The following is a 21544-nucleotide window of genomic DNA, read 5'->3' on the forward strand; positions in this document are numbered from 1 at the left end:
TAGTTTAAGTATAACTAGGATCCTATCGTCCAGAAAGTAAGTTACCTAATAAAAAACTAATTTCCCCGACATGCGTTCGGTTTTAGCAGAGAAAAATAACAAGGAACCACTATAAAAAGGACTCTGTCGTAAACAAAATATTTTGCATCGTTAATATTTAATAATATCTGAGCGCGTTACACAAGTGAGTCTAACTTGTTAAAGTTAAATGAAAAGTTATAATCATTTACTTAACAATTACTCTAGCTTAGTACTTCATAAACTTACTTGAAAGAAGAAAGTTTATTGCTCGGATAATGTCACTCTTCATAGCCGGGGTTCAATAAAAGAACAGAAATATCCAACAGTAGTTATTTTGTTAAAATAAAAAATACTAATAACAGTATATTAACTATAATATAATATATTACTATAATATTAGATATTATATTATGTATAGTGCGTTGACGGCTAGTGCGAGACGAGATAATAACAATATAAAAAGTTGAGACTTCTCGGTTACGGACGGCCGTTCGACATAGAGTCACACAGGCGCACAGTATACGCCCACAAACTGTGCCTATGTGCCCATAACCTTGTCCAATTTACTGGTACTTACTTACTACGTCGACGTAATAATTTTGGTTTTTTTTATATACATTTATATAGGGATACAGAGATATAGATAAGAAAAAATTACAATTTTTAATTTCAATTGGAACGTCTTCTAAGAGATCTAAACTTATTTTGCAAAAGTATCAGCTTGTTTGTAATTGAAGGGATAGTTAAACTATTTTGCGTTAGTGTAGGTGCTTGGCTTGAATTTAATAAAATTTAACTTATTTTATCATTATGAAGACGTATAATGTAGGACATTTCGATAAAAAAAGTATGTATGGTATGAAAAACATCATAGCCTTTAAATAGATTCCCTGGTGGAAAAGTTTAAGGTTTGTTTATTAGAACTATGTTTGCGTACTCCATTAGTTGTTTTCATTAATTTTTTTTTTAATTACATATTAGGTACTTTTTTGTTCTATTTTAATAATATTATTGATTATTTAACACTATTCCTAAGCCATTTGATCTCGCATCATCTTGTCGTGTGGTCGTCTGCCCGCTGAAATTCTCGCGGCCTCGAAAACATGGCAATATCGTTATATTTTGCGCTTGTGTATAATATCACAATAATGCACAAACTCGAGATGTGCATTCTACTACACGCGCGCGGCGTGCAGGTACCGCCGCCGACTGCCGCCGCCGTGTACCGCGCAAAACAGGTTCAGTCAGTGCGCGTCCGCCGACGGAGTAACGACGAAAACGTGCGGCGACCGCCGCTGCGATGATCACTGCACACTCGCTCGCTCGTTAGCCGTTATTTCCTCAACGTTTGTGCGCGCGCGCCGGTCGGTCGTGTCTATTGTATAAATTATTTTAATATATTATAATAATATTACTGCTGTCGTTATTAACGCGTTGTTTCGTACGTTGCGGTCCGCCGAATTTTGGAAGCTCGTACGTGCGTGCGCTTACAAGCGGAATTCGAAATAAGTCCGTCTCGGTCGTAGACGACGCGTACAACACTGAATAGGTAATGTTTTATTAATAATCATGTATTACTGATATGTATGACTCATGTTTTGAACATTTGGGGTCCCCAGTTCCACACAATTTTTTTTTTCAACTATTCCAAAAACAGAACTGAAAATTATTATTCGTTCTAATAATTCCTACGGGAATGACATATGCCAATGTGATGCCGTGAGTGTATCAACTCACCGACAATCTATACACATGTATTTTAAATGTATATTGTATACTTAATCGTCTACGACTGTAAATATTACCTGCAGGTAACAGATAATTTAAAACAATAACAATAAGCAAGAGATGCTTTTCAAAATTATCTAAAAAAAATAGAAATATTTCAATTTAAATAAATATGTTTAGTTACAATTATTTTGATGTTGAATTTTATAGACATGTGTACCTAATTAATTCGTAACTAATTGTTCTATAATTTGAATATAATTATGGTAATTTAACTCTAAATATTTATTGAAAAACAAAATAGTTGCCCTACCCTCGAATAGTTCCTTTACTGAGTCCCTGTAACGTTAGTGGACTGGATCTTTTTCCTTGAAGCCCACTGCAACGACTTGACCGTTGCTTTTATCTCTAATTGAAGCACGCACCCATCACGGTCCTCGATAACTTGTCGCTAAAAGGTCTCCGTTCTATATTTCCGCGGGAAAAACTGCCACATTAAAAAACAACAAAATATCGTTGTATAATATTGCTATATCCGCGTCCCATCCAGAATATGGCCACTGTGTGGGTTTTAAATCAAATTACAATTATTAATAATTTACGAACTATATAGCGTTTAAAATTATCATGAAATTATCGAGCCGGTTTTGTATTGCGGTTGTAGTTTATTATTATTGGCCGTTCGTACAAAATATGATGGCGATAATAACGCGGTGTGTATCAAGGTTTATAATAAATGATAATAATATCTTCTATAAACCTTGGGTGTATAGAACGTCATATTATTATAAGAATAGAGTTTACTTTTACGACCGTCGCTCGGATTTCGTCCGGAACGACGAGAACTGAGAAGTCTCGGAAGTCTACTCGCTGCAGTACCTCCTTGCGCCTCTCAAAATAAGTAATTTATATAACTCCTTGTAAATTAGGTGTACGCTTTTACAACACTGGCAAATTGAAAGAAAAAAACGTATTACGTAATTAAATAATTTCAATTTTATCGCCCGGGTTGCTTCCATCCCCTCCCTCTCAAAACAACCCTGTCACTGTCGTTATGGTAAAAAATAGAACAATTATCTTTTGCGGTAAAGCGATTTCCTCTCCGCCCCTTACTACCATCGCAGGAGTTGATTGCGCGTCTTTACAATCTGAATAATCAATTTTTGTTGTCATTATTTCTGTACATGAAATACTGAAAAATGTATTTCATGTTTTTTAATCAAACTCTACACTACTCACAGGTCGCTTCACTCGGCACACTGTACACTCACTCTATGTGTATACCTCGTACACACGTTTCATGTTTTTTTCACACTGTGTACTCGTCCCTCAAGTGGCCACATCCGCATTTTCATACTCATACGCAAGTAGCAATAATTATAATCGATTAATGTGCGTATATTGTATATTATTATTATGTGTCCGCGGAGTTGACGCGTCACTGTTTGTCATATTATTGCGTAATCACCGTTGGTTCCACCGGAGATAATACACTTTTTTCTTCTCCATATAATATGATACGTTGTATACAATGAATAAAATGTTATTTTGACGCCATCGTTCGTTTTTACGTGTTTCAGGAGTATGGAACTTTACGAGATCGGGTGGCAAGGAGTGGACTCCGCCGCCATTAGACCGTCGGATCATAGCCGCCAGCTTTGAGACGTGTTCACGTAAGTGCGCAAAACCACAAGGATTTTTCAAGCATCTATTTTTACCGTTTCTAAACACCCAATTAATATCTGTGGGAACTCAATATTATAATTTATTATGGAGTTTGAGAGGTCTTTAATAATGCCGTAAATGGCAAATCGTATGCTACAATACAACGACATGATTATATTGTTTTATAAGTGTGGTTTCTGTATGTCCTCTTTAGAATTGAATATTATATAAATATTTTTTCTGTACAAATTGTGTAACGCTTAGTCCCCGTCACTGCAGAGATTTGCATTGCAGTTTTTCGTTAGATTTATTTTTTGATATATACTTATATATGTACAATTTATACTTAATTTACCTACAGGCAATTTTATCCCATAAATTACATTTTTATCGCTGATGTTAATGAATGTATCACACCTAGTCTTAAATAAATAATGGTGAGAGTTAAAAATTACTAACAAGTACCTAAATAATTTTTATAAAATATATTTTTATCGCATACAATGATTAATAGTATCTCACGTCATAGCAAATTGAAAATATCAATATCAGAAGGATTTTTGTCAAATATTTGGTTGAAAAATTGTTAAATTATCTTAAAAATATTCCATCCCACATTTAAAATCAAACATAATAGGAATATTTTCTAAACGTTGAGTATCAAATATTTCAAGATCATTTTTCATCAAACATCAACAAAATATTTGGTCCCATACATTAACATTAACTGATTTAATATTATTACGGTTTTCATTTTTAAAAGAATCAATATAATTTCTATTTAATGTCTTAATCTTTAAACCATAACGCTGATAACTGATAAGGAATCTAAATATCAAACAATAATTTTATGTACCTACATCTTACACGTTACAAAAGATTTTTAACACCCGCTGAAACATTTTCTCGGCGTCATTTGTTCGGTTTGTCGTCGACAATTTAGTAATTTCACTGTGAACGCAAATATTAAATTAGCATACCGCAGCGTGTAAGTCCCCCCTCCTCCCATACATCTCCTGTACCAGGAATCATTAATTATTTTTAAAAAATTATAAAAACAAAAAAACGGATTCGTTTGGAACTTATTTTGATGTGCCCGTTGTTTCAATATATATATATATATATACCTACAACATGTAGGGCGTACGCATATACTCGTATAAATGTATAATTATAGTGTATTTTTTTTCGATCGCATTTTAAATCTCTGCGTTATTAATTACTACTAAATAGAATAAAATAAAATTTAAAAAAACTTTTAACGTCGTTAGCCCACAAATGTGAAATGATTCATATATTTTAGTACAATACGAACCTCTCCGTGTGTCTGATCCCCCGAAGCTTTAGAATAAAAACACAATTAACATTTAATAATAATTATTATGGACATCGCACAAAAAAAACCATGTTCAATTTAAATGAAGATTCATTGAACGGTATAGGGTACATATTAAAAAGGTACCTACATGATTTTTTTATGCAGATGAACAATATTTATAACTGGCGACTGCATATTTATACATATCGTATATTTAGTGCGCGTGTATAGTATAATTTAATGGCCTCATTTCATTCCTAATACGTGTAAACCTTTTTGTATTTGTATTATTTACATACAGTTTCAAAAGTATTTATTTTTAATTTCCATCAATGATTTCATAATGGTCAATCAAATATTATAAAATCAATGGCTACCATAAACTATTACTGTTTTTATTTATACGACAATCGCTACTCCGGCTGCCTAATTGCAGAATTATGCCAATGCCATCAAGAATATATATTTTCATTGAACGAATTTGAAATGATTAAATTAAACAGTAGGAAAATGAGTCATAATTTTGTTCACAAGAGTTATTATTAAACATTTCATCATGTGGAACGTAATTTTAAAAATCGACATACCCTATATGCCGCTATTTTGTATATTATTATTGCCAACTCTATATGTATAATGTATGCAAATGAAATACTTAATACTTCAAACAAATTTAGATTACAATTTACAGACGAATGGGCTATTGATGAAACAATATTTAAAATTAAATTACCTAACAATTTATTTATCCAGCCATAATAAATCAAGTTTTCCATTTGAATGTACCATTGTTGTAATTACTAATTTATTTAATATATATAAGGTACCTATATGAATGAGATTTGTAATTATTTTGTGTTAATCGAAACTTGATATTATTATGCTATTCGTTTTTCGTGTATAAAACAAACTTACCCTTTTTCTTGTTCGACAATTTGTTTTGTTTTTGTAAAATCGCACATTTCAATTTAAATAAATTACCATTACCTATACTCGTTTTATAAAAACGCAAACATTAATAATAATCGGTGAATGTGATAAATGTTTTATTCGTATTACATTTACATCATTTTTTTCAATCCGTGGGTGCATGGATTTGTTTATCAAAGCTCAAAATTATTATTATTTACTCAAAACTTCACATTTACTTAGAAATCGAATAAACATGTGTGAATTTTGGTTTTTCATACATTATTGTATGATATTTGATTTGAATTGAATCGCGAATGAACTATATTCACTATAATCCGTTGGGAATTTTCAGCATATAATATGCAAACATTGGGACACGTATAAATCTAAAAACGTATACCCACGCTTGTAGATATACTTAAACATTTCCTCGCACTGGAAATACTAATCGTCCAAACTGTATTCTTCAATTTTCCGACAATGAATTAATACAATAAATACATTTATTAAGTTATAACTTGCGTTAATCAATCGTCCCAAACTCTGTTCACTTCACTTTTGAAACTCGTAGAATACATCATAATATAAAATTAACTTGATTTACACAAATATTCAAGTCGCACCAAATGAATAGAATTACCATTTTGAGTTAAAATATTCCCTGACTACAAATTAAAGTATATTAGTATTTTTTTGATACAATACAAACAGGCAACAGCTAATGATGAACTTACCTAAGCAACTGAATTCATGTTTGGTAATATGACGACTTGTCCTCGTACTCATTTATTTGTAGTTAAGTACTTAAGTATATATCTTATATGTATGTACATATACACAGTGGCCCACCCAATAGATATATTAAATATATATAATGTATCATTTATGTTGAAATTGTTCAATGTTGTTGATTGGCTTAAGAAATTGAAAGGAACCCGCACGTGACGAACCCGTGTCACGTGTCGTCACGTACCTTTAGTTACGTCAATGCCGTTAAATACGATTATATTATTGTATCTTATTCCTAGGATTTTAAATATACGTAATCGTTATCTTCATTATAGTGTTTAGACTATCTACTCTCGATAATTCTAAAAAAAATTAACTTGAAACTTAATTGTTATTACTTATTGCTTGTGGCTTGTAGACTAAAACATCTAATTTTTTCTTTCATTGCTTTCACTCTCCCTAAACTTTGAATCACCTAGGGATAGACGCATAATATAATTGAAAACAATTATTCAAACTCCAACATTCTCACGTCCGCGTGAGTTTCCGACCAACGGTTCGGAACGATCGCCTGAACATTATTAATTGTATAATAATGCTACGATTGATTTTTTTCTCGGTTTGCCAACGATGCACAGGTTGTCGTCGTCGTACACAGGTGCCAGCTGTTATGCGTAAGCAATGATCGGTCTGTATATACTGATCGCGCTGCTGTTGTGGGCGCCCATCACGTCACACTCGGCATCCGAATTGGACTGGGTCACTGTGTGCAACCAACAGACGTGTCGGTGCAAATGGGTCAGTGGCCAGAAGATGGCGGAGTGCATCAATTCGAGCCTCACCAGCATACCCAAAAACCTGAGCAACGAGGTGCAGGTGCTCGATCTGACCAACAACAAAATACTGGAGATGAATAAGGACGCGTTCCGGGAAGTAGGCTTAATCAACCTGCACAAGCTGATCGCCCGCAGTTGTTCCATCGAGCTGGTCGACAAAGACGCGTTCCGTGGCCTGGAGATACTCATCGAGCTGGACCTATCCGACAACAACATTCACGTGCTGCACCCGGCCACGTTCCGGGATCCATTCCGGTTACGCAAGATCTACCTGAACCACAACCAGATACAGCGACTGCGGAACGGACTGTTCAGCAACATGTCGTTCCTGCAGACCGTCGAGCTTAACTCGTGCCTTATTACGGACATTGAGCCTAAGACATTCTACAACATCACCAAGTTCAATAGCCTGGAGCTGAGCGGCAATAAGTTGGCCAACATTAAGGCCGAAGTCCTGTATTCCGTGCCCAGTCTGATGAACTTGGAGATCACCAACAACCCGTGGCGATGCGACTGCAAGCTTAGACCATTCATGAACTTGGTTTGTAATATTGTACACTATATAAGCGCTACTGCTTGTATTAGAGATAATTTAAAGTACCAACATAAAATTTAAAAAAATGCATTGATTTAATTTTTTTTTTCAAAAATCCATGAAAGTCTTTACTCTTTTAGTTATTACATCTTGTCTAAAATTCAAAAGGTTCTATTTTTACGGATTATTTTATGTTTTTGCAGGTTATGAACAAAAACCTCTACATCAAAACAGCTTCGTGCGCCGAACCACCAAGACTGCTAAACAAGCTGTGGGGTGACATCAAACCAGACGATTTTGCATGCCAGCCGGTCATCCAGTATCCCGCCCAGAGTTCCACGTTCCAGTTGGACGACGACGAGCTGATGACAATCGGTTGCAAGATATACGGAGAGCCGATGCCCAGCGTTCAGTGGGTGTTTAATAACCGACCCATATCGAATTATTCACACGGTGATTACAAATTCACTGTGTACGAGAGCGTGGACAACACCATGGCCAAGTGGATCAACCTGACCGTGTCCCGGTCCCGGTTGATTGGGAAGTCCGAATTCAAATGCATCGCACAGAACCCTGCCGGTTTGGAAGAGCGCAAAATCACCGTCATTGTTCAGGTACCTTTGGGAGACTTATCCCTCCTCCCGCCACTGGAATCGTTATTATGGTAAACTATGATCATGGCCTTTTTATGCATGGATACTTTACCCTAAAACTGCTATAGACAATTTGAGCAGGCGAATTTAAGCATAAAAGTTCAATTCAATTTTTAATCGAATCCAGTCCATCAGAAGTTTGGCACAAAAACCAACGAATTTTCTTTTGTCATTTTACTTCACTTACCTATTCTTGTGACCTTGTAAGGGTAATATAAACGTTATTCTATAAAACTATAAGATTGACAATGTAAGAGATTAATATCATTCATTTATAAGTTATAATGAACCGATACTATATTATACTCATTGGTAATCACCAATAAAACACTTTTCCCCGTTATTACTTAATATTAATTTTTACACTTTCGTCACAATTTTATTGTGTACTTAATACTCATGAATAGATAAATTGTAACGACAATTGAAATGCTTAAACTAAACGTTCCTGAAAAACAAATTATACAAAAATACAAAAATATAAATATGATAAATGTAGTGGAAATTGAAGGCCATGAACATAAATAATTTGATTATTTTTTAATCCCTCACATTTGAACTGTGGAAAATTTTCTCCCTGAATAAAACTGCAACCTTACGTAGCCTCTAAGATCGGTCATTGTATCCGCTCTCTTTCATAAAATCTTATAGGTCATAATGTATCTAAACATCGCTCCAATACATGTACAACTATATTATGTAGGCATCTAAAGGGTTTGAGTATTCCTGGTTACGATGGTTTCCCTACGAAAAAGTAAAATACTTACTTTTTAGTCGCAATATCATATGATAATATTATTATAAAATATAAATGTGTAACTGTTGTTATTATTTCACGCTGCATATTTTATAACCTTTTAACCTTATCATTTGCAGGGCAGTGGTAGCAAGGGCATCTTGGGTAGTACGGTCAGCGTGAAAGAATCGCTGCCCATCATAATTGGCCTGGTGGCTGGCATTTTCATCATAATCCTGTTGTTGATCGTTTGCTGTTTGTGCTGTTACCGGCGCCGACCATCGGGCAGCGGCGTGCTGTCGAAAAAATCTCATGCCAACGGATTTTCCAATGGTGACGTGCCCAACCATCACAACCACGTCACGTCACTAGTGTCCGAGCCGTCTGAACAGCAAAAAAGCCTTTTGGCCGTCGTGAACCCGGTTCAAAAGCCGCCCAGGAGATATGAATCATCGCCGACCGGTACCGAAATGACCGAACTAAAGAGGAATTTACTGGACGAGACGTCTGTCAGCGGTCAGTACCTACCCTTACGCGTCGTAATCGTGCTATAATATTTCATTATATTTTCAACAGGGATAGAAAATTTTATGGATTTTCATCTTAGTTGATAATTGTATACGATATCGTTTTTGTTTAATATTTTAAACCCGTTATTTTTATACCTTCCTATATATCTTATAGTATTTACGTTTACCGTTTTTAATTGCCATAATAGTACAATAATATAAACACTTTTAAATTAAAAACAATAATAATACCTAGGTACCTATTATTATTCTCAAATTTTAAATTTAATTTGTAATAAAAATATTACATTTTATAGTATTTTATGTAGGTATTATTAATACTATAATACTTATACAAAATATTTAATTTGATTTCGTTTAAAAACGTTTTCCATCTCTGGTATATTTGGCGAGGATAATCTCATCTACAGTCACCATTGCCTCATCATAATTGCTTTGTTGTGATCTATCCTTATCATTATTGTAATTCCGAAAAACTATCGATTTCTGTGTGTTTTCGTCTTTAAGGCACACCCCGTCGCTATCCCCTGTGTACGGCATGACCTGAAAGGGTGAACTGAACTGTTTATGCCCAGCGACGTACTTTGGGTATAATAATATTTTAGAACCAATAATATTTAATCTCTCCTCTGGCCGACTTTATGTTATAGGCGCACGGGGTATGCAGGATAATATGTCACAGCAATCCTTGCGACTCCAACAAAAGAGTTCATTTATTCCACCTCAAAGATCTATTTTTCTTAACAAACTCAATATTTATACTTTTTTATTTAATTTTTAAAAAACGTCTTTTGGAAAATAAAAATATCTACAATTTCAAAATGATGTAAATATTTTTTTTATAAAAACTTTTATATTTTGATGACAATAACTTTATTACAGACGTTTTTTCCGATGTATGGGGCCAATTTTTTATTTTACTTATCCCGCCCATGAAGTCACCTGCGCTCGATGTTTGCATTTTGCAGCTATATATATTAGTATATATCATAATAATTATAATTTATTTTTATTATATTATACCTGATGATAAAATTCATTTGTATGATAACATAATAATTCTTATCTCCGACCGATTAATTATTTGAGTACCTATAATAATGTTCGTTGAACGGTGGTTTGTACTTTATTTTCCAATTTTCCGTGGAAAATCACGCCGAGTAGCAATTGGGGCCAATCAGAGTCGAGTGGGAAATTGGAGCCAATCAGAGACAAGTGGTTCGAAACAATGTGCCCTGCACAATTATGCAAAATACGCCATCTGTGGCCCGTAGTATATTATGTTTATTTCTGATGACTGGGCAGGATCATTACAAAATATATTAATTGTATTTGACTCGTTTCGCCCCGAGCGAGAGAAGACTCTCAACGCCCCCCCCCCCCCACGTTAATTATTTCCATCGCACTACCAATGATGTATTATTGTAATGATTTGAACGCAATATACTGTACGAGAATGACATAATATAATATTATTATAGGTTATATTATAGTACCTATATACGTATTACGTATATTATTAGTATTATACTTTTACCATTATATATGCACACGCGTCACATGATATCGATATGTAAATAGAAATCAAGTTTATAAATGAATCTCGGAAACAAAAATGACGCAAAGAAATTCGAGTATGTTGGTAGATATATTATCGGAGTGGTATATACCGTATACAGACACACACATTTGGCGCGCCACTGAAATTCAATATCCGTTTAATTTTTCTCCGCTGCTGTTTACACGCAATCTATGCAACTGTATCGCAGGTCGGGCGCGTGCGTGTGTGCTTTCTTTTACAAGTATTTTTTTTCTTTCTTACAAAACCAAACACGAAATTCGTTTCGCCTATTTAAACATTTATAATATTATAATCATCACAATATAAAAATATAAAGTTATATATTATTATTATTATATTATCGTCGCGTGCTAGTGTTGTTCTACCGTGGGCCAGCTCGCTCAATATAGTATACATTTACCACACACGCACATGCCCGTGTCGTGTACTTATTGTACGCCAAGTTGTAAAAAAGAATTAATGAAATTAATATTGTCGTTTGCTCGTTGATCTGGTGCGGCGGTGGTTGGTGGTGGTGTATCGTTCGCGTCACCCACCTGCTGCAGCAGTGAATCGTCATGGTGAAGAGTGAACCGGCACACGACCACCCTACACCTTCGACGGATCTCCGCGGCGAGGAAGGCGGTGGCGGCGGCGATGATAAAAATAAAGTCCCACTTTCGAGGACGATAGGTAAAGACAAAAGACGAAAGCGACCTCATTGTCGCGTCTCTGCTTAAAGACACAATATTAGTGTACAGTCTTAAGCAGTCCCTGGTGCACGTTCATATAATATAATGCCAATGACGATAGTAATAATATTATTTTATTTATGTATATACCTAGCATTTGTATACATTGATAATGTAGAATGAATATAGGCCATCACTATAGTAAATACCCATGGGGTAGTGCTCTTGAAGTTAAGAAATATAAGCTCAATCGATACCAGTATACCACCGTTTCTATAATTGAGTATTAGGTTGCAATATAGGTTACTATTCCGATTTACCACTATCTACTGATAATTGCTGTCAAATATATAATAGCAACCAAGATTTTTTCATTTGAGGTTTGAACACTAATAATTTGGATTTAAACATTATATTAAATTTAAATTTACAATAAAAATGAATATCCATAAAGCTAGATTCACTGCTACGTCGTCTGTCGTGGTGTCGTGTGCCTAATATACTATTCTGATTAGCCGTTTCAATCATGGTGATATCTGTCTCTAAACACTATCTATCTACCGAGACATTTCCATAGTCGGCCAGATCTCAACTTATGGACACAACACAACTGACGGAACAGTTGTGAACCTAGCTTAAATGTAGGTATTCTTTGTAAAAAAATTAATTTCTTTTGTTCATGGTTAAAATTAATATTACCCAGTAGCATATCATTCGCGAATGCTCAAGAAGGCCTATCCATTCTATATTATCTATGTTTGTATTCTACTATCATTAACACTGTTTTACAAAGTCTTCTCCGCCGCCCCTCCTTGTATCCAACTCAAATATTTATTTCAAAATAGACTTCATTCTTATCTCTAGACTATAGGCCAGACGGAGTACCTAATCTGGCACATATTTGAGCAAAAATCGATAATGTATCATTTATGTACGTATAATGTAGAAAATTGGATTCCGATATAAATATAATACAACTTTGTTCTGTACACGCGTTGAAACATAACATAACTATATTATTGCACCGTTAATTAATTTTTAGATTCAGAGCGACGAGCAAGAAATGTATTTGCCGCATCTTGGAAACATATATATATTAATTATTATTGGTTACATACCCCGTTGTGTAATGCTCCAAAAGTTTCTCGAGTTCAAGAGTTGTTCCAAAGAGATGGCGATAGTCGTTATTGGATTTCAGATTTTTTAATTACAAGGAAAGACTACCGAAAGCCGTCGACATTTTTCGTAAAGAAAGCAAGCGTCTTGTTTTTATAGATACGTCGGCAAGCTGCGGGGTCGAGTCTCATGAAAAAAATTGAATCTTCTTTTAACTCGCTTTATATATCACCACGGTGCAGAGCCCAACCCTGATGTAGGTCATAATATACTTATGTAGTTATGTGTAGTATATGGAATGATATGTAAGTAATCTTATAATCTTACCCCTGCGCCGGGTCGTGGCGTTAGATATATATACGTTATTAAATATCGGACATGCGCGTGTTTAGTAATGGTGACCGAAAGACATTTCCGACGTGTACAAACACGCCAGTTTTTGTGTAAATAAAATGTGACGTCTCCGTGTTCGTATGTAGGTACCTATGTACATATTCAGAACCTATTCAGAGAGTTTGATAGCGTGTGGCGCCACCGTTGTCAAACGCAGATAAAACGACCCCGGCGGACGGGCGCGTCTCTGTATATTATGCGGATTGTAGAGATAGCATTATTATTATTAATATTTTAAATTTAATCTTTTCACCATTTCAACATGCCATAAAGTTTTTACAACAAATACAGAATATGTTTAAGCATATAAAATTATCTTCTTATTAATTCTCTGAGGTTGGTCTTCTAGGAATATGTCTCGTGGTGGTATAGGCGTTAGGCGTTTTTAGCCCTTAGGTGTAGACTTTTTCTCGCTGATTTTATGTAATGGAGCTCCTTGCGTCGTTTTTAGGCAGTGGCGTACTTGTGGGGGGGGGAGGAAACAGGGACATTTCTCCCCCGAGAAGTTATATGCCACAATGCAAATTCAGTGTAGAGCTTGAAAAATGTAAATAATTAACATAAAAAATTGTGTTATTCATTTATGCCCCTCCCCTCAAAAAAAATCTTTCACAGGTACGTCATTGTTTTAAGGTATCAAATTGTAGAAGTTTATGTATAGGTTAATTCTCATATTATTGAATTATGGCACATGTTCAGTTGTTATGAATTTTTGGCTTTGAGTGCTTATCTCAAGACTTTATTTTGGAGATTTGCAATTTTTAAATTACTAGGTATGTGTAAGTTCTAGTATAGCTCTTATTACTGCTATTTAATTATTAGGTAGTTGGTACAACAGCCGTACCTGTCGTACCCACATACAAACAAAATGCTGTCGTCTGATATAAATCGTCAACATTTCACCGTTGTTATATCCGTTTAGTATGACATTTGGGGAATGGGAGGGCACGATGACAGATTATAGTTATTATCAAAATTATTTTTGTATTAATTCAGACTCGTTCCACGCTGCTTATGTATGGATATTTGTTTCGAATTGGACATTTTCCGTTCACTGCACTTTTACCCCACGACTGGACCAAAACAAATGTGCGCTATAGCTTTGTTATTGTTAGGTACCGTTGTATTTAATATTATAATACTGTAATAACGGCTGCACGTCCCGAGATATTATTGTTTTCCGTTCCGTTTTCTCTATTGTCTGTTCGGCGTTCGCCGCCGTCACTTCTGTTTTACCGTTTCCGTTCAAAGTGCAATATTATACAAATGCCGATAACGCGGCGTGCGTATTGTCCAGAAACACAGACCCGGATCCGAGAGATCGAGATCTAGGTCTATCATAATAATAATAACAATAATAATATTATTATTTAATCACTATTACATAGCTCTGCGGTGCATCAATCTGCGCCGATTGCGCGCATGATGAACGGGGCGAACGAGGTCATGCGCAAACATTATGATAATAACGCCTATCATCGTCTCGGATAATATAATATATAGAAAATAATTTAAAACAATTTTTATAATGGGTATTAATACTCACTACGGACTTAATGAATTTGTCACTAAACTGAGTTGCACCAATCAAATAAGATAGATTAAAAACCAAATCGTAACTGCAGCTTACACAGTACCTACTCATCCCAGATGAGTGTTTTTGAAACTAGACGAACTAGGTTCGATGTAATACGACTTATTTATCAATTTTACACGATATAATTCTGTACGATATTTAAATGAAAATTATCGCATTGAGCTCCTCACTGCCCGTATGTGTACAATTGCCGTTTTTAAGCATTTTTCTAGATAGGTATTGAACTTACAATTTCTACTATGATAATATTGTACGCCGGACGGTATATACAGAAAATTGCAAACAACGCGATCTATATATTATAGTTGTACCGGTTTTCAAATAACATTGCATTACGTGCACTCGTATATTATATATATATATATAATATTATACAGCTTAAGGTATTTAACTCGACAAACACATCATAAGTCGAATTTATTCGAGACTCAGCTGTATTAGGCATACTATTATCTCAAACTATATTGGTAATTTGTTCGATCAGTTTTCATAGATATCATCTCAACAGTCCTCACCGGCGGCGGTAGTCTTTATTAACGATATTGATGAGTAGGTGGGGGTAGAGGGCATTATGCTTTTATAGAACCATTGTACTACTGTTGTAGAACGATTATTATAGCAATAATTTGTGTTATTATTATTATTACTATTTTATAATTATAACGACGACGTTTATTATGACCGTATTATTGCCCATACAATTAATATAACAATAATTAAGTGATAATAATATTTCCGATAGACTTATATATTGTTCATCTCGATGACGCACGTGATTATCACCTCCGTCATCGACGTACACACTATGGGTGACTGATAAATATGGGTGCAGTACGCATTTGTAAAACTGTAACAAAATAAAAAGACGTACATCACGGTGTACCCGTAGCATAGCCAGAATTTTTTCGGGAGGGAGCTAATCATTTTTTGTATACATGGTGTATAGGAGAGATTGTTCATAGTTAAGATCCCTCGTAGTTTTAGTACCTATGCTGATGTCGTGGTTTATACCTTTGTGACTTTAGCATCAACCATTCAACCCTTGTACAAATCACAATCTTAATACTTAAAAACGTCTTACGTAATACGCGTTCACAAAACACTGAAAGCATTTTTAAATTTTCCTGAAATTCCGGGGTTGGCTGTAGCTCCTCTGGCTACCCCACCGCGATATATCTATTAATATTTTAAATTTAATTCTCAAATATGGTTATTATTTATATGTCCTAATATGACTCCGGAATATCAGTATTTTTTTTATTCAATACCATACACTCCTACCGCTGATCAACAATAAACGAGGGACAGAGAGAGAAAGGTCAAATTCGTGGGCTTTCGGCGTAGGTCAGGTTTAACTAAGCTATTGTGGGAAAAAAATATATAAAAAACTGTGGATCTCTGCAGCGTTCTCCTGCAGTAAGCCGTAGCGTGATATTGGGTACATATGGTACAATAATACTACAATATAATAATCGTTGTCGAAGTCCGTAAATCACAATAATAATATTACCTGTATTATATTGTACCGTCTTCCCGCCGCCGCTCTCCTTCCGAGATCGATTTTGAATTCCTTACCATCCCCAACAGAGACGTGCCCACCGATTCGTAGAAAAGCTTATATTATTGTACGAATGAGCAGCCCCGCTCGAACACAGCAGTAGCGTGTCGCTTTGTATTTTACACCGCACGTATATGGGTAGTTTCTCTCCGAATTCCACGCAAACCCGGTCTCGGGTGTTTTTTATTTTTCATTTTTTCCACTGCATTCGGTCGATCGGTGGCTTACATTTTGACTATTATTATGATTATTATTATTATATACCTACTCCGATGTTATTATTCAAAAACGCACGAATTTATATTTCGTAGTTTTCCAACGAACCCGTCTCTTTCTTATCGAAAATGTCACCGGGGACCACCCGCCCTCGACGCTAGTTGTTTACGTGGTACACACTTCTATCGTGTCGTGTCGTGTGTGCGTATATAGATTTGTTGTATTATTTATTGTTCCCCTCTTCTCCCGCCGTTTCGTCCGTTTTTTTTTACGTGCATATGATAATATAATAGGCTTCTCGTCATGTGTAGGAGTGATTTTGAATAGAAATTATCTTTGTACGACTTCACACGAGATTTGAAATGAATGATTTCACTCTCATAAAGCGACTACAAAAAATCGGAATTTTAAAATCCCATATACCTACTTTACGTTATTATATTATACTCGAATCAAGATAATACTATACGTATACAACAACAATGCAATATTCAAATGGGCCTCCGTTATTTATTTATTTTTTATCATAGGCAGTACAGGGGACAAATACTCTACCATAATCAAATATTTGATTGGTTGCGTTTTTTCTCCGAAATCGTATAATATCATAATCGTCGATTAAAACTATATTGACGCAACTATTCCATTGCGGTCGTCGCATCGTTGGAACATTTTGATTGTTAAAGGAAATACGGGGCAAAAAAATTCCAGGAATACAATATTATTTACACAGCATTTTCCAATGAAAGTTATTGAATAAATGTTTTTAAAAAGGGGTTCAACATTATTAATATTGTATTACAATTAGGTATATAGGCGGGTACTTATATGATTGAATGAATATATCATATTTAAATATCAATAAAAAGATAAAATAAAATTATTACCTACTTTTATAGTTAGTCCATCGCAGAAAATACGCATATTATATATAATTTTGAAACAATCGATAAGTTACATATAGAAAAAATTAATTAATTAACACAACCCAATAACATTTGAAGTTCTCGCATTACTATCAAATTATTTGTTAAACGGTGTTTCGTAATTTAATACTTTGTATTATATATTGAATTATTTTCTAAGATTTTTATTCCTATTCCCTATTGTTGTCTATGGCCTATGTAGTTGATTTTAAAATTATACATCCCAACTTTGACGTATTGGATACATTGTTGTTTACTTAATGTTTAATGCTTAATAATTATTTTCATGGGAAGGGCGGCAGAGGATAACTCATATTGTACACTGCACTAGATATAAGTAAATCAAGCCTGTAATTGCATTTTAACAGATTGCAAATGATATTTGAATAAAATACTGTTGGAAACTTGTTATACACTTGGAGCTTATTAAAGATGAACTAATCGTATTTTGACAGGAATTGTCGGGATTTCGGAGAATATAAATCACACGCATATAGCCCGACCAAATTAAAAAATGTCAAGAATATACTATCAAACTAAAATTTAAATCACAACATCCCTTTAAATAATTTACAGATATATACATATATATATAATTTAATTCCTCCGACTAAAAATCTAAACACTCGCAGCTTTATAAGATCATGAGTTATTCAAGTCCTTTAAGGCAGTAATGTTGGAGAGTTTGTATTTAGTAAATAGAAGAATGTAGAACGTTATAATATAATATTTAAGGATTTGTATGCGCATAAAATTAAACTAGGAACTTGGGAACGTCGCCTTCGACTGCATGAACCCGAGGCAGCCACCAAACGTAATTATTTATTTATTGTATGCGCAATTTTAGACTTTAGTCTTAGATTTTTTATTTTGTCTGCCTGGTTTCCGTACGTACACCGGTTCGTTTCGCTTGGCTGTTTCGTTTAAATTTCAACGGAATGAAAAATCGCGGGCTGACGTCTCATACTATAATAGTAATTGTATTATTGTTTGCGCATTAATTCCGATTTAGAGCACACGTATTTGATCTGCATAATATAATTATTAAGTAGGATAGAAATAAATGTAAAAATGTTATTTATCTTAATATATGTTTTGGTGTTTCCGACTCGATGAAACAGAATTTCATATTATACTTAAATGTCGCGGTAATAATATTAATACTAATGTATGCCGTTATATTCTGTACATAGGCGATGCTGACGAACAATTTTACTGCGAGTCAGGCGATGAGCTGGCCAACATCATCGACAACAGTGGCATAAGCAACGGCGTGGGCAACGGCCGTCCTTACCGTAAGGGCACGCACCCACCGGACCTGTTGGCGTTTCCCCGGGGAAGCGGCGGGGGTGGCGGCCACAGTTCGCCAGCCGGCAGCGTAGTGTCCACGGTCCCGTCGTTCCAGTCACCGCTGCACAGTCCCATCTACTCAGGAACGCTACCGTACAACCGGTCCCAGTCGCCGTTCAGCTCACGTCCCGCCCAGCCGCCCGCCGGTTACGTGACCATACCGCGGCGGCCGCGTGTGCCCAGCTGGGCCAGCAGCAACGGCGTCGGCGGAGCATCCGCGTCCACGCCGACCGCCGGCCATGTGGACGACCCGCTGGGAGTGGGCCGGCTATGCGAACCAGTGTACGACAACCTGGGCCCGCGGACCACGGCTGACGGCAGTTCAGTGCTATCGCTGACCAAGGCGGTGGCCGACTCGGCAGCCGTACACAGGCCCAAACCGCAGTACAGCCAGACGCTGCCGCACAAGACCAAGCTGCACGGCGGAGGCGGCGTACACCGTCCCAGATTCGCCGCCGACGACGCGCAGGACGTCCGCAGAGTACCGTCGCCGGCACCGAGATCGCCGGACAAGACGTCGCCGTCGCAGGTGTCCGGCCTGCCTCAGCACAACGCTCTGCCGCCAAACTACTCCCCACTGGTGGAGATGGACGCAAGGAACCGGAGCAGCTGGGCGCCGAGCCGGGTCGGCACGCCCGAGTCAGGCGTGCTCAAGCCGGCCAGCCAGACGAGCGTCAAGCGCAAGGTGCCACCCAAACCTCCGCCGAAGCCCAAAATGAAGGGCGGCCCGTTGTTCGAAGACGAAGGCGAAGACGGCACCGAAGTCTAAGGTCCGTCCCCCCCCCGCGTGCCACTCGAACGAATCCTCTGTACTTCCATGATGATATGTTTATATTATGTTATAACTTATATTTTGTTCGTATAACATGCTAATGTTTTTTTATCTCTCTCATTTTCGTTCACTCATCATAAGGCGTTGTATTTTGGTTTTGTTTTTCCATACTATTCGCGGCTGCTATGGTCGTTTCGTTTTTATTTTTTTTTTGCCCTTCCCTCCCTAGTTATAAAAATAATTTAAAAAGAATGAATTTAAGTACGTGATCCTATATTTATCGTTACTGTGTGTCGTCGCCGCTGTTGTGGTGCGATTGTGCATAGTGTTTCTCATTTCGTTTAAAAAAGAGTACGACATAGGGAATACCTCCTCCCAAAGTTTTTATTCTTATACATCATATTAAATCATAATTGAATAACGCATATATTATTAACCCCTCGGGGATCAGTGATCGAAAAATCAATGACATGTATGTACCCATTTGACGATGTGTGGCGCACACATTGTTGAAATTATATAATATGAGGCTGCTCGTTTTCGGAATTGGACGTGTTGTGTAACTAAGATAGTATATATTATATTGTATTTTTTTTATTCCATATTATGTATTTATGTTGATAATATTATGTTTCTATGAATCAATATCGATTTTGTCACTGTCGTTGTCAATCAATATTTAAAAAAAAAAGTTAATTTAGTTGTATACATAATGAGCGTATATGTATAATATGTGTTTGTTCTCATTAACCCCTGTTGTCTATATATTATTATATATTGTCTTGTTGATGTTATTTATGGTCCCTTTTTAATCAGTAGTCAAAATATATACATTAAGCAATAATAACATCCAAAAACAAACCTCTATTGTCGCAATGGATCCTTAATTATTTTATTTTACAATTTACGCGTCTTTGATGTATTTCCGTTTATTCTAGGACCATATTATTTATATTGAATATTTTTCAATTTTTGTTTTAAACATAGTGATAACGCGCATTTTAATTCAACACTTGAATGTTCAATTTTACTCTTTTGTGTGTGTTTTAATGTATTTTTTAACAGATTTGTTTTTTTATACTTGCTTTGAATACCATTATTTTTTAATTGTACAAACATATTGATTACATTTAAACTTTATTTATCTAATATATTATATTCGATATGTATTAATTAATTAAAATTTCTAAGTCTAACGACAAATGTTTAAGTTGACATGTATGTAAAAAAAAATTTTCAACTTTTTTGTTTGATTTTGCTAACATAACTTGATAACAGTTAATTTGATTTTTCCAAAACAATGTTTAAAAATGTAATAATGTTGTAAAAATAGTTTAATCATAAGCATATGTTTATTACAAAATGTAAAATAATTTGATAAACATATTAAAGCCTCTTCATGACTCTTGCCAATAGCAAATTTCAAACACATTAACAAAAATGTTTTTGTAGAAATAATTGAATTTGTAAAAGTTCCTGTATTTATATTTTATTATTATTTTGTATTGTGTTTTGTTTATAATTATTATTACTTAAAATGCATAAAGGTTGAAAGCTGATATTCTTTGAAAAGAGTCAATGTTAGCGTAGGTTAGCGACTAATATTGACCACAAAACTAGATACCATCTTTCGACAAAGTATTTCTCTATTATTATTATTATTATTATTATTATTATATAAATATTATATTATTGTGCTC

The 21544-nt window shown here is 35.3% G+C and overlaps 1 protein-coding gene across 3 annotated transcripts in view; it reads left to right on the forward strand.

Moving 5' to 3' along the window:
* Positions 1–20679, forward strand: part of LOC111031364 — a 97024-nt gene extending 76345 nt beyond the window's left edge. For 2 of the 3 annotated variants that reach the window (XM_022311272.1, XM_022311273.1), the window contains 5 exons: positions 3330–3422; positions 7012–7750; positions 7948–8358; positions 9274–9649; positions 18916–20679. In XM_022311272.1, the coding sequence (XP_022166964.1) occupies positions 7055–7750; positions 7948–8358; positions 9274–9649; positions 18916–19841 (2409 nt within the window). In that variant the 5' untranslated portion in view covers positions 3330–3422; positions 7012–7054 and the 3' untranslated portion in view covers positions 19842–20679. Of the gene's footprint in view, positions 1–1265; positions 1571–3329; positions 3423–7011; positions 7751–7947; positions 8359–9273; positions 9650–18915 lie in introns of those variants that run through there. The other variant, XM_022311274.1, reaches the window with a different exon arrangement.
* Positions 20680–21544: the final 865 nt, after the last annotated feature.

The sequence above is a fragment of the Myzus persicae genome, unplaced genomic scaffold, assembly GCF_001856785.1.
Source record: "Myzus persicae strain clone G006 unplaced genomic scaffold, MPER_G0061.0, whole genome shotgun sequence".
NCBI lineage: Eukaryota > Metazoa > Arthropoda > Insecta > Hemiptera > Aphididae > Myzus > Myzus persicae.